Below are 12,500 nucleotides of genomic sequence, written 5' to 3' on the forward strand. Positions count from 1 at the left end.
TCTCCTAACCGAAGGTCTCCTAAAGGGGCGTTCACCTGACATAAAGTGGATATTGGAAAAGAAACAAAATGACGCTTCTTGTTAGATCTACTTTCTTTGCCAACACCCTTAGGCATTTATATGATTTCTACCGCAGTAGCCTGAGCGACCATTTCAGTCAATATTGATATCACAATTTTTAAGACAATATTTATTTTAAAGATAAAAAATTGTGTTACACAATTCACAATCTTGCCTCCCTTCAGCAGTGTGAGTGGAGGGCCATAGAGAAACACAGAGATGTGTTCTGCATGAGTGTTGGGTAGTAAGTTTGCTCTGTGCTCGCAATGGCTCATGTGGAGGGGAATGTATTGCACTTGGCATAACCTATATTTTGGCAGTATAAACAAATTACAAAAATAGGCCTATTGTTTCAAATCAATATTATGAAATTTGATATTGTCTGACAGATATATTGATATCAAAATATAAATTCCATATATTGCACAGCCCTACCTGAGCGTTATGCTCCTCTATGGCTTATTGTCTGTCTTATGGGCTGTCGGACTAATGGGCTATCTGACCAATGGGCAGACCCCATTTACATGTTACAATCATGGTCAGGTGATGGAGTAGGCGCTCCAGTTGGACCAGGTCAGTGGTTTTAAAAGTGGCCGCATGGGGATGATGATAGGAGGGCCAGGAAAAGTGAAGTTAACACAAAAATAACCCATTGAATCAGGAGGTAAGGAGGTAATGTTTATTTTTTCGGTCGTGTTGACCGGTCATGTTGACATGACACAAGCTGATAATGGCTTAGGCACAAGGGGGCTGGACAAACCAAACTCTCCTGTTCCCAATTATATTCCCACAAAAACTTCACGTACTGTACCAGCAAGTGTTGCTTTTCCGTCAGGTCAAAAGAAAATATGTTTGTCAACATGCAATTTTTTGGGCACTCATTGTTCAGAGCATTGGCCTATAGGCACAGGTACGGTTTGAAAGACAACAGGTGGTTCTCTCATCAACATCTTTGGATTTATCATTCATCGGGGCCAGACTGAATTAAACATCCAATCTCACATTTAGTCTGGTTTATCTGGCTACAACATAATACCAATACTTGGAATTACTTTTTCTCATTTTCAATGATGGTATAGTTATTGGACTTTGCCTTCATAGGCCAGAATACACTAGGAGGAAGGAGAAGTAGTGGGGGCAGTAAATGGTAACGTAACATCCAGACAAGGGCAAGTCTCATTGCTCCTTCAGTCACTCAATATATACAGTATGAACCAGAAACTGAGTAAACAAAGACTTATTGTGCTTACATAGTAGAGTTATTACACCTACAGTAAATAACACAAGTGGCATAAGTTCTACATGTTCTACCAACGTGTGAATATGAGTGTGAATGGGTGAATGTTTGGCATTTATTGTAAAGTGCTTTGAGTGCTCGAAGGGGAGGAAAAGTGCATTAGAGGTGCAGTCTATTTACCATTTACAGCGACGGAATGCCATTAATGCTTGTAATTCCTATCAAACATTGAATGGATGTGCTTTGCTACATATTGATGAATAATGTCGGCAGAAGTATATGTGTAGCCTTGTGGCCGTTTATGCGTAACAATGCACCGACAATGTCAGACCTTGAACAAAACACCATGAGAAGCAACACAACTTTAGCATTATGCCAAGTTGAGATTTTTTTTAAATCTTGAGTGATTTCCATTTCCATGGAAAAAACAGGGTGCTCCAAAATTGAGTGTTACTGTCATTGAACCTACAAATTATTCACAATAATATGCTCATAATCCACAGTCTAGTTATTTTGCCTCTTCTTGAGGGCACTGGGTACTACTTCCCTCTGCTGCCCTGTAATTTGAATGGGTAAAAGGGTAGCTGAATATATCATCATCAGTGGCAACTGAGTATCAGCTGGGTCAACAGAGCATGAACAGGATCATCAGAGCATGAGCAGGGGCAAGAGAGCATCAGCCGGGGCGGCAGAACATCAGCCGAAGGGCAAATTCAGAGACACAGTCACAGACAGGGCCAGATTCAATGGCCCGGGGCCCTAGGCTGCAGGTTGCTGTGGGGCCCCCCAGAAGGCAAATTCCGCTGAGCTAGGAATTAACGCTAGGGACACATAGCTGGCAAAACAAGCGAGGCCAAGAGAGGCGAAATTCAGTGCTCCATTCTGACAGCTCAACTGTCATCAGGTCGTCGCGGCGAATCAAATAGAATGAAACAGTCAAGTTCTTGATTTGATTGGCCGCCGCACGTGAAATTCGCTCCTCATTTGCATGATATTAAACTTGGTTTAATAATTTTGCTTCCCTTCGCTCCTTTGCCTCCCTCATAGGAATGAATGGCGAAGTTCGCTTCACTTGGCCAAATTCATGTCAATGTGTCCCTACCGTAAGGATAACATGACTACCAACAATACTCTACAGGGCAGATAACATTTTCAGTATTGCATCTTGTCACAATCCTGCATTTTTTTCACTGTTGGCCAATCAGGGCCTGGCAAGTGTGGGGGCCCTAGGCTGCAGCCATATCTAACCTGTGCACTAATGCGGCCCTGGTCACAGTCATACAGCAGTCTCCGACTCTATTCCCCCTCTCCCTCTAACTTACTCTCCTGCAGGGCAAAATTACGACCTCTTAATCCAAATGAGCAGAGTAGCGAGAAGAGAAATCTCATAAAAAACAATCCATAATGGATAAAATCTGCCTTCTTGCATTTAACAAAGCGGGTTGCTGAGCCCTGACTGTGGTTTGTGTGTGTGTGTGTGTGTGTGTGTGTGTGTGTGTGTGTGTGTGTGTGTGTGTGTGTGTGTGTGTGTGTGTGTGTGTGTGTGTGTGTGTGTGTGTGTGTGTGTGTGTGTGTGTGTGTGTGTGTGTGTGTGTGTGTGTGTGTGTGTGGGAAGGGGGGAGGGCGTTGGGGGCTGTAAATGCATTTGTCTGACTGCGACTGGACATGCACACATTCATTTCACTGTGCGCACGCAGGCATGGACACATTCATTTCAGCGAGGCAAGAGATCTTTGGCAGTAATTGTACCCGCCCAAACATATTTTCTGCTTGTAACAAAAGACGGCACTTATTTACACCCATTTAGCTGACACTGAGGTCAAAGCCTTTTTCAGGATGATCTGGTGGAGAACATTGAGACCTAAAATGGAGTAGAAAAATAGTAGATTTTTTTGGCAACTTCATCTGCCAAATGTGAAAACCAAATTTATTTCCCTAATCACATCTCATTCCGTGTCAGACTATTTTGGGGGTGCACTGTATGTGCCACACCTAAATCAGAACTAACTCATTTTAATTGAATATCTCACTGTTCATAAAATACTGATATTTTATCAGTGTGTGTGTATGTAGTGTGAATTCAAATATTTACAGTAGTTTACATGTTCTTTAACTTATCAAATGTTGCCATTTAAACTAATAATAATACAGCAGGTTATATTTTATCAAATGGAATCACTGATAGTCACCCGTCCACTGTTCAATCACACTTAGACTGTTCAAACACCATTCTATGCTACAAAGTATGAGTAGTCTTAACAGAGAAACCCAGTACGAATAAAGCCTGATTCACAAGGGATAAATATTACCTATGGACCCCTGGTAATTCGCAATTACCCCCGAACCTCCGTGATTTTTCAGGGCGCATTCGGACGGGATAAATAAAGGTCTATTATTTACTCAATTCACAGACATTAGAAGGGGGTGCAGGCAGCTTGCCTATGTGAAATTAGCCCAGGACGTCTGTGTTTTGCCGAAATTCAGTAGGTAATTCGCGGCGGAATTATTACCTCACAAATTGCGGACATGGCACATATGCACAGCACTAAGAACTCAGACATTCTCCGTAATTATTCAGAATTACCGGGGGTCCATAGGTAATAAAAGTCCCGTGGGGTTAAGAGAGGAGATTACAAAAGTCAGCAGGACAAAACTGAAGAACTCTCTGTGGCTTTTCTGTTCTCATAGTGAAAGAGAAACAGGCTCACCCTCATGAATTTTAAGGGTGCCTGTGTGTGTGTGTGTCTGTGTGTGCATGTGTGTGTGTGTGCGTGTTGATGTGTGTGAGGAGAGAGAGAGAGAGAGAGTTTATGTTTGTGTGATCAAAGAAAGAGGGAGAGAAAGAGTGCTTGTTTATGCGTGCAGGCGTGTGTCTGTATGTGTGCGTGCGTGCAGGCATGTGTGTGTGTGTGTGTGTGTGTGTGTGTGTGTGTGCGTGTGTGTGTGTGTCTGTGTGCTGGGGACACGGGCGAAGAGTGCACATCCATCATGTTGCCAGCGCCTTGACGTCCCCAGCTGTCAGAGCTGCGCTGAAGAACAGCTCCTACCCTAGCGGCGAGCTACTCTAGGCCAGGGGTTCCCAAACTTTACCATGACAAGGCCCCCCATATACCGGTAGATTCCAGCCAAGGCCCCCTTATATGGATCGTGCCACACATTTATCCTGTATGCCCCCTTCCACAACCACTCTGTGTGTAAGTGCCCCATTGGGATATACAGTATAAAATATGATAATAGTAGAAATGTTCAGAGATACCATAATTATAATGCAGTATCGCTATATTGTTTAGGTTATTTTGTTTATTATTTTGGTGTACATTAATTATTCATTTATTTATTTCGTTTTGCTATACTTTTTCTTCCAACTTGCTGCGGGCCCTCCTAGCATCCCCTCGCGGCCCCCCAAGGGTCCCCGGCCCCCACTTTGAAAACCACTGCTCTAGGCTGACTGACAGACACCAAGAAGAAAAGAAACACTTATTGGACTGTTCTGTTCTTGGCTTCCCTCAGACTATTCTTCTCTCAGGCAGAGCTCATCATATTTTTTTTTCCATTTTTCTCTTCTTAGCTTAGCAGAGCCCATCTGCAGAACAGTACTTCAGCCTACACCACTTCATTTTCGGCATTACCACAATGTTCTTCTTCAAATCTTATTTCTATTGAAGCCATATTCAGCTGCCCAGTTTTATTTCCATTACCAAGTACCATGAGTAGGACTCCATTTGTTCAAAGGTGGCACTCAAAACTTGCTCGAATCTTGTGCAGTGTCTGTACTTTAATAGCCACAAGATTTATTCAGTCTCCTCTCCCCTCTGGAAGTGGTTCTTTCTGTGTGTCTAATTGCCCAGACAAATGTATACATGTTTTTATGTCTCCTCCAAGCAGCCAAATTCCTATTGGTCCACCTGTCATCCATCCTTCTGTCCATCTATGTATTTGTTTTACCATGCATAACTCTGCCTGTCACAGATTCTTGTTTGTGTGATACATTTTGAAACGGTGAATGTATCTTGTCCAAATTTGTCCAGGTGTGCGAAATAGGCCTACTGTATGAAAGGTACGGTGCAGTTTCAAGATGACAGTGGAGGCATTAGAATTGATGCTTTGTCAATTCATCTGGGAAACGTTATTGATACATGACCATTACTCACAGAGCTGTCAAAAAAGAAGTAAACGTTCAGAGAGTGCACATTCTACCACATTTTCCGCCCAACACAGGTGACTTCACTGAGTCAGTTCCCTCATTGTATCTGTTCTCTGATCTACTTTGTTAAATTAAGTAATTTTGAAGAAAAAGGCAAAAAAGATAACCTAACAGTTCAGGTCTGTGCAAAATAGGTTTACTGAAGTTGCAAGCTGCTTACTCCCCCCCCCCCCCTTTTTTACTTAGGCCCTCAATACGCTTGCTGCGGGATACGCATGTGAGGGCACATTTCGTGCACGAACAGGTTGCGCACATCCGGTGCAATATCACCAAAATGGCTGGGGGCAATTGTATTGCTGGGGCAATTGTATTGCTGGGGACAATTGCGAGGTTTTCCGGTGAAAATGACAATGGTGACAATTTTTCAAGAGCCTCTCCTTGAGCTTGTCCAAAATTACAACCATTTCCCCACTGCACTTTGTCTCTCTCTGCCTCTTGGATGATACCTCCATAATTGTGCATATTGGTCTTGTACTTCTAAAGCAAGTATGTGCAGTCGGTTGCACGCGGTGGCAGGGGGGCCGCTAGGGGGGGGGGGGGGGGTACAGATTCTAAGGGCCCAAGCACTGATAGGAGGCCCTAAGGGGGCCCAAGCACTGAGAGGGGCCCTTAAGGGGGCCCAAAATTCGAATCTTTCATGGGGCCCAACATTTCTGGCAGCGCCCCTGCGCGGTGGCATGCGTAATTTAAGGCTCGCAGCAAGCCTATCGAAGGCCTCAGAAGTCTTGACTAAATCCTTTTCAACAGAAGAGTGGTGACCCTTCACTATTTTATGTTTACTGTACCTGCAATCTAATTGTATTCATACTGGATTAGATTCTTCACAAAATGAGACCGTGTGTTACAGGCTAACCTGCTGACTATGTTGTCATCACCATTTGCAAAGAAAAAAAAATTGCATTGCAAACCAAACTTCCAGTTCCCGAACACTGACATTGTGATTAAATATGACAGTAGGTTCAAGATTAGGTGCTGGGATGGGAACAAGCACAGTTGTTGGTTGGCTTGAACATGCTGATTCTGATTTGGATCCTGTGATTTGGTTACCGCTTTTCAATTTCAATATTGTTGACCCAACTTCACTTAACGTAACGTAACGCACCCAGTGTAAGCCCAGTGGGATTTGGATTCTCTAATTGTGATTATGTAACTAGATATTTAGTACATAATAAATAATATTTACACATATAGGCGAGTGTTTTCCCTCTACTTCTTCACCACCATTGGTGAATGCACAAAAATTGGCAATTGAGAGCTGTCAAATACACTGAGCCTCTGTGTGACATTGTGGTGAGAAGGAAACACTAACACCAAATATTGTCTGCTGATACTCAATGAAAGGTATCGTAGTGGTGACACTTTATAATAAGGTATGCAAAAAAAGTGTTATAAAGATTCAGTAAATAATTAACCAATGTAGAACAAAACATTAACAAATTTTATTATATGGTATGACGTCATCGGTCGAATGCTCCATTCATTTCAACGGGGCTCCCCAACGTTCGCACGTCTGTTATTTTTCGATAACGGACGGGTTGGTCTATAACAGACCGCTGTCAATGGCAACAAGACTTTTCACTGCTAAAGCGACTTTTCAACAAGACTCTAATCAGCTGCTGTGATAGACAACACCTGTTGTCCTGGCTACCTAGCTGTTGCCTAGCGGTGTTCCACAACGGCACTGTTTTGTTTTGCGCAGCAACAATCTTTTGACATTAAAAACTATAATAAACTTAACATTAAATAGGCCTAAAGAAATGTCCCCGCCATGTGTGAATCATTTAAGTATATCCATATAATAAGCGGGTTATCTTTCGGCGAGTCGGTCGCTTTGTGGAATAGCAGCACTTCAGAGAGAACAAGACCCCTCCGCTCCGCGTTGGGGTCTAAAGATTCTCTCTGTCGTGCTGCTATTCCACGGTAGCGACCTTCTCGCCGAACGTTAACCCTTACTTATTATTATTTACAAAGTTTTATTAAAGCTTTATAGAATATCTACAATCAATAGCCTATATCCAGGATTTTACAAACCTTTTAACAGAGTATTTTTCATTCATTTACAAAAAATGTAAATGGTAAGAAAAGGGCACACTTTTGATTGCAAACAGTGTGATGAAGGACTTCGAATTGGTTTAACAGTAGCTGTAGCTAGCTGCTAACACTAATGAAGGTAAATTGTGTTTGAGCTCTGTTGGCAGCTAACTAGTGGTACTTCAAAACGAATTTGAATTGCTTGATATTGGGAGGAATTTGGAAAAACTGACCCTTGTGGACTTTCAATTCAGTATCCCTATCATAAAGCGTTACCAGAGATCTTATAGACAGAGATACGTCATTATAGTTCATTTCTGGTATCCACTTTATGTCGGGTGAACGCCCCTTTAGGAGACCTTCGGTTAGGAGACTTTCAGAGTCCTGAAGTTGAGAATAAGTGAGAGTCCCCTTAGTGCTGTAGATGGCGGTAGCACACTTCTTGTTCAAACTCCTCAAAAATAGAAGAAGAAGCAGTAGACAACGCCCCCTTAGGAGACCCAAGTTGAGCATACTCTTTTGCATTGGGTGGGCGTGTTTTGAATCCTCTTTGAATACTCCACCCTCTTTGGCGTTACCACAGTAGTTAGCAACGACGCTTTCGAAAAACAGAGGCCTGTTTCTGAGTTTAACTGTGAGTTTTGTGTTTACCTGGACAGACAGCGATGTTGCAGAACTTCATCTGCCTCTCTGGTCCGTTGCAGGGTTCTCCACCAAACTGCGGTGGCTTGCAGGAGCGGGTACGTATGCGCTCGCCACGCCCACACGTGGACGAACACAAACTCCACGGCGTCCACTCGTCCCATACGCCATCCACTGCAATCAGAGCAGCTAGGATATGATTTATAGAGAGAAAGGGACAGGGTGTCCATCCAACACGTGTTCATACACAAACACAAACACACTCGCAGACTCTCACACCCATACATGTACTCACACACTGTTAATATACACACATGCACACACACAGACACACACACTTACAAAGATATGTTAAACACACAGGACTTTCCATTTATTCATCCACATCTACAGAAGTGGACATACATCTAAACACGCACTCACAAACACCCCACCCACACATACAGTACACTACATCATATGGGCACGCCCATACCTACATGCAAGATACGCCCTACAGTATGAGTGCTGTACACAGTGAGGTGTGTGATAACACATCTGTGTGAGTGTGTATGTGATGAAGATGTTGAGCCCCGATCCATAGATCCAGGCACCGGTACCCCCCCAGACCACACAATCTCTGTGCCGGGCAGGAGGGGGGCGGTGGAGAGTGGTGGGGGGAGTAAAAAAATAGCCCCTTCATGGTTCCCTGGAAAGAACGGTTGAATCTGACAACAGGTGAGTTTGAAAACAGCTGCTTCGGAGAGGAGATGCGTCTGAAAGCAGGTAAAGTACGTATGTGCTCTACTGCAGAGACATAGAGGTGAGGTGAACGTATACCCACACATTTTGCACACACCCCCTCTCTGAGCATGCTCTAACGGCCACCTTGAAAAGTCTTCCCAACAGGCTTTGGGGCGGGGGGGGATCAGGTCCAGTGGAAGGGTTAGGTCCTGGGGAACAAACGGTACATAATCCCTGTTTTGGTGGGGTGAGGGTGGCAACGCCATGCCAAAAAAATCCTTTCGTCAGGAGAGGTAAATGCTGCCATGCAGAATCTCTACCAGGGCACAATGGTAGAGACCACAATGGTAGAGGGGACACGTTGGTAGAAAACGGCAGTGCAGATAAGGGGTTTTGAGGTGACCCTAGCCGGGCTAGTTTCCAGTATCTAGTTTTGATAACTCAGGCAGGGAACATGGCCAAGAGAGGTGGTGGTGGTGGTTGAAGGTTGGGGTTGGAGGAAGGTGTGGTTCGACAGGTAGAAAGCGCAGCTGCAGCGCAGTGCTGATAGGATAGGATGGGATAGGATAAGGGAGGGTGGTGGGTGGGTTTGGTGGGCAGGGGAAAGGTGAGCCTAGCTAGCTGGGCTAACGGGCTTCTTACCTGGACACACGGCAGAGTTGTTGCAGGGCCTCTGTTCGCGAAGCGGGCCGTTGCACTGCGTGCTGTAGGACGAGGAGACGCAGAAGCGCGTGCGACTCTGCCAGCCCTCACCACAGGAGCTTGAGCACACGCTCCACGACGACCACTCGTCGCCAGCCGGCCCCGACTCTGTTGGCCGACCGCCAAACCGTAGCATAGGGACGGGTGGGCGGATGCGACAGGCCGCGAGGAGGGAGGGGTGGGCAGATGTAGGATCGAATGAGCCAGGAAGGAGGAGAGGAGGAGAAGAGGAAGGAGAAGGGCCCAAACTAATTAGCATGCAATGAAGAGTCGTCTACACTACAGAGAAGAAGAAGAAGATGATGGGAGAGAGAAGAAGGGGGAAGGGATGGGTACTGGGGTACTGCAAGGCTCTGCTGGACCATTTTTGGGGAGCAGGAAGGGGTGCACGTTTTTTGGGTAGTTGGCCAGAGTTTTTCGGAGAGGCTGATGGCATACCTTGAGCATTCTCTTCCCAGTGAAGTGAATGCGTTGAAGCCTAGATATGTCAGTCAGCTTGAAGGGTGCCCTAGCTGGGTTCCTCTGATTAGGCCATGGACATGTCAGTCATCTTGGGCCATTCACCTGATTGGTTGACCATTGTGGGTGGTGGGAAAGTCATTGTTGGTGCAGAGTGAGTGTGAGGCCATACCAGATTAGATTAAGATGAATATTGAGATTGGTGGATTGGATAGGATTGTCAAAACTGTCCTGTTCCAAGAAAGACTGACTAAGGTAGGCAGTCAGGGACTTTTGGGACTGTGTTGAAATATTAGCATGGGGGCTGAGGGGCGTCAAGTGGAGGCATATTTGAAAGATACAGGGAGGTCAAGAAAAAAATGACCAAGGGGAGCAAAAAAGTAACATTCTTGTCTCTCTCTCTCTGCAAAAAAATAACTCATCAGAGAACAGAGAATATTTTGATTTTCATCAGCTAACATTGTCAGATTGATTTGTTTTTTTTGTTTTTTTGTTTTGGGGGCTAAGCTTGGGTTTTGCATTTTAATCGGTTTTTTTTAATGTCAAAGGAACCATGATGGCCATGATGAATGAAAACACAAGTTCACCTAAAAGAAGCAATATGGGCATCCGTACGGTACGACACGCTATAACCATCCCGTCATCCACATCATCCCAAACACAGCACACTCACGTACGTCACGTGACTAGAGCAGTCCACTACTCCACTACTACAGTAAGTAGTGCCACTGCTACTACTACTACCACACAGAGTCTCTCCAGTCTACATCAGCACAAGCTCTTTGGCAAACCAAGTGGATCCTACCAAGGTCTTGTGTTGGTTGGCAGGCATGGTACACAGTTAAGTTTTGCAGTGCTAATTTAACACTTGCTGGCTTATATTGAGAAATAATAAAATTGGACTCTATAAGTGTTGAATTGAAAGTTGTAGAGTCTTGAGTTGTAAAGTCATTTTAGAGTGAAATAAGTCCTTCTATCTTAGTGTTGAAGAAACACTGCAAAATGTGTTATCCAGTATAGAATTGTGAAATGTCCAGTATAGAATTGTCTGTTTCAATTGTGTGTTTACGGAAATGCTACTTGAGTTCATTGAGGACTGTAGTGCATTAAGAATGAACTGTATGCACATGTGATATATGTCAGATATGCACAGCATTGTGGGATGTATGGGTCAGTTTTGATTGCAAAGCAACTTTTTCCCCTTCCTTTTTACTTCACACCCAAGTTGGATTACATGTGCATTAGTCAGTGTGTGCTTATGGATTTTTTTCCTTTTAATTTTTGTTGTGTAGGTGTATTTGTGAGTATCATAGTCTGGAGGCCAGGCGAGGCCCACCCAGTAGAAGACAGAGAGAGGAGAGAAGGTAGGAGGGTACACTGTGAAACATTGCAGCCAGTTAAATGTAAAAAGGTAAGTTGAACGGCCGCCTTAAGTTTGTAACTTAACTCAACTTGAGAAAGCCTCAAGTTGCGTTAAGCTTTGAGTTGAGTTAACCTAGCCTGAGTATCATCAACTTTCAAATCCCTTCGAGACTTGGTCTGACCAAGAGCATATTAATTAACATTTCGCACATGGCATGGTTGACCCATCTCCCTTGGTTTGCTACTGGTTGTTTGCTTCCCGACAAAGTGTGAGGAGTTCCCCATTTTTCTGGAGATCAGAAACAATAATTGTATTGCTCCTGGCCTGACTAGTCACTAGGAAGGCGCGACCTGGCTAGCGTTAACCTACAAACTGAAGGCAGCAGGGCAACTTACCTGTTTACGTTTAACTGGCTTGCAATGTTTTACAGTGAGGAGGTGGAGGCCAGGTAGTAAAGAGGAGGACAGGTGTGATTGTGGGTGCTTGACCAATGGGAGCGGCCTGTAGCCTTACCTGTCTGGGGGGACTGTCCGCCGCCGCGCGTCTTGTCGGACTCGTCGCGTTTGCGGCTGTCCATGGAGCGCAGCGATTGGCTGCGAGAGCTGCCACGCCCCTTGCCTGCGGGGGGGTGCGGCAAGGCCACAGATGTTAGGCGGGACAAGGAGTGTGCGGGGAGGAGGTGTGAGTCTGTCTGTCTGTGTGTGTGTGTGTGTGTGTGTGTGTGTGTGTGTGTGTGTGTGTGTGTGTGTGTGTGTGTGTGTGTGTGTGTGTGTGTGTGTGTGTGTGTGTGTGTATGTTAGGAGGATGAGAATGTGGGTCCAGTGTGTGTCAGAGAGGTCAAAACCCCGGGTCAGAAAGTAAAAATGCTGCTCGAATTTCCTTCCAACTTCACTGAGTCCTTAAAGGTGCACTATATAGGATGGTAGTCAGAGTAGGTATGGCAACTATGCTGCTCATTGAAACTGTGCTGCCTATTGCCAAATTCAATGTTTTCATGATTTTTCACTCATTAATAAACTAATATTGAGTAGCATGACCAAAGTGCAGTAAGTTTTGGCGCTAAAAATGTCTATTTCTGG

General features: G+C 44.6%; 1 protein-coding gene across 1 annotated transcript in view; it reads right to left on the reverse strand.

Annotated features, from left to right (window-relative positions):
* adgrb1a (adhesion G protein-coupled receptor B1a) overlaps nt 1–12,500 on the reverse strand; it is a 137,385-nt gene that overhangs the window by 85,659 nt on the left and 39,226 nt on the right. The window contains exons 3-5 of the mRNA XM_063199833.1: nt 11,935–12,039; nt 9,540–9,707; nt 8,184–8,348 (exon numbers count right to left, since the gene is read on the reverse strand). Of these exons, the coding sequence (XP_063055903.1) occupies nt 8,184–8,348; nt 9,540–9,707; nt 11,935–12,039 (438 nt within the window). The remainder of the gene's footprint in view (nt 1–8,183; nt 8,349–9,539; nt 9,708–11,934; nt 12,040–12,500) is intronic.

The sequence above is a fragment of the Engraulis encrasicolus genome, chromosome 5 (genome assembly GCF_034702125.1).
Source record: "Engraulis encrasicolus isolate BLACKSEA-1 chromosome 5, IST_EnEncr_1.0, whole genome shotgun sequence".
Classification (NCBI taxonomy): Eukaryota; Metazoa; Chordata; class Actinopteri; order Clupeiformes; family Engraulidae; genus Engraulis; species Engraulis encrasicolus.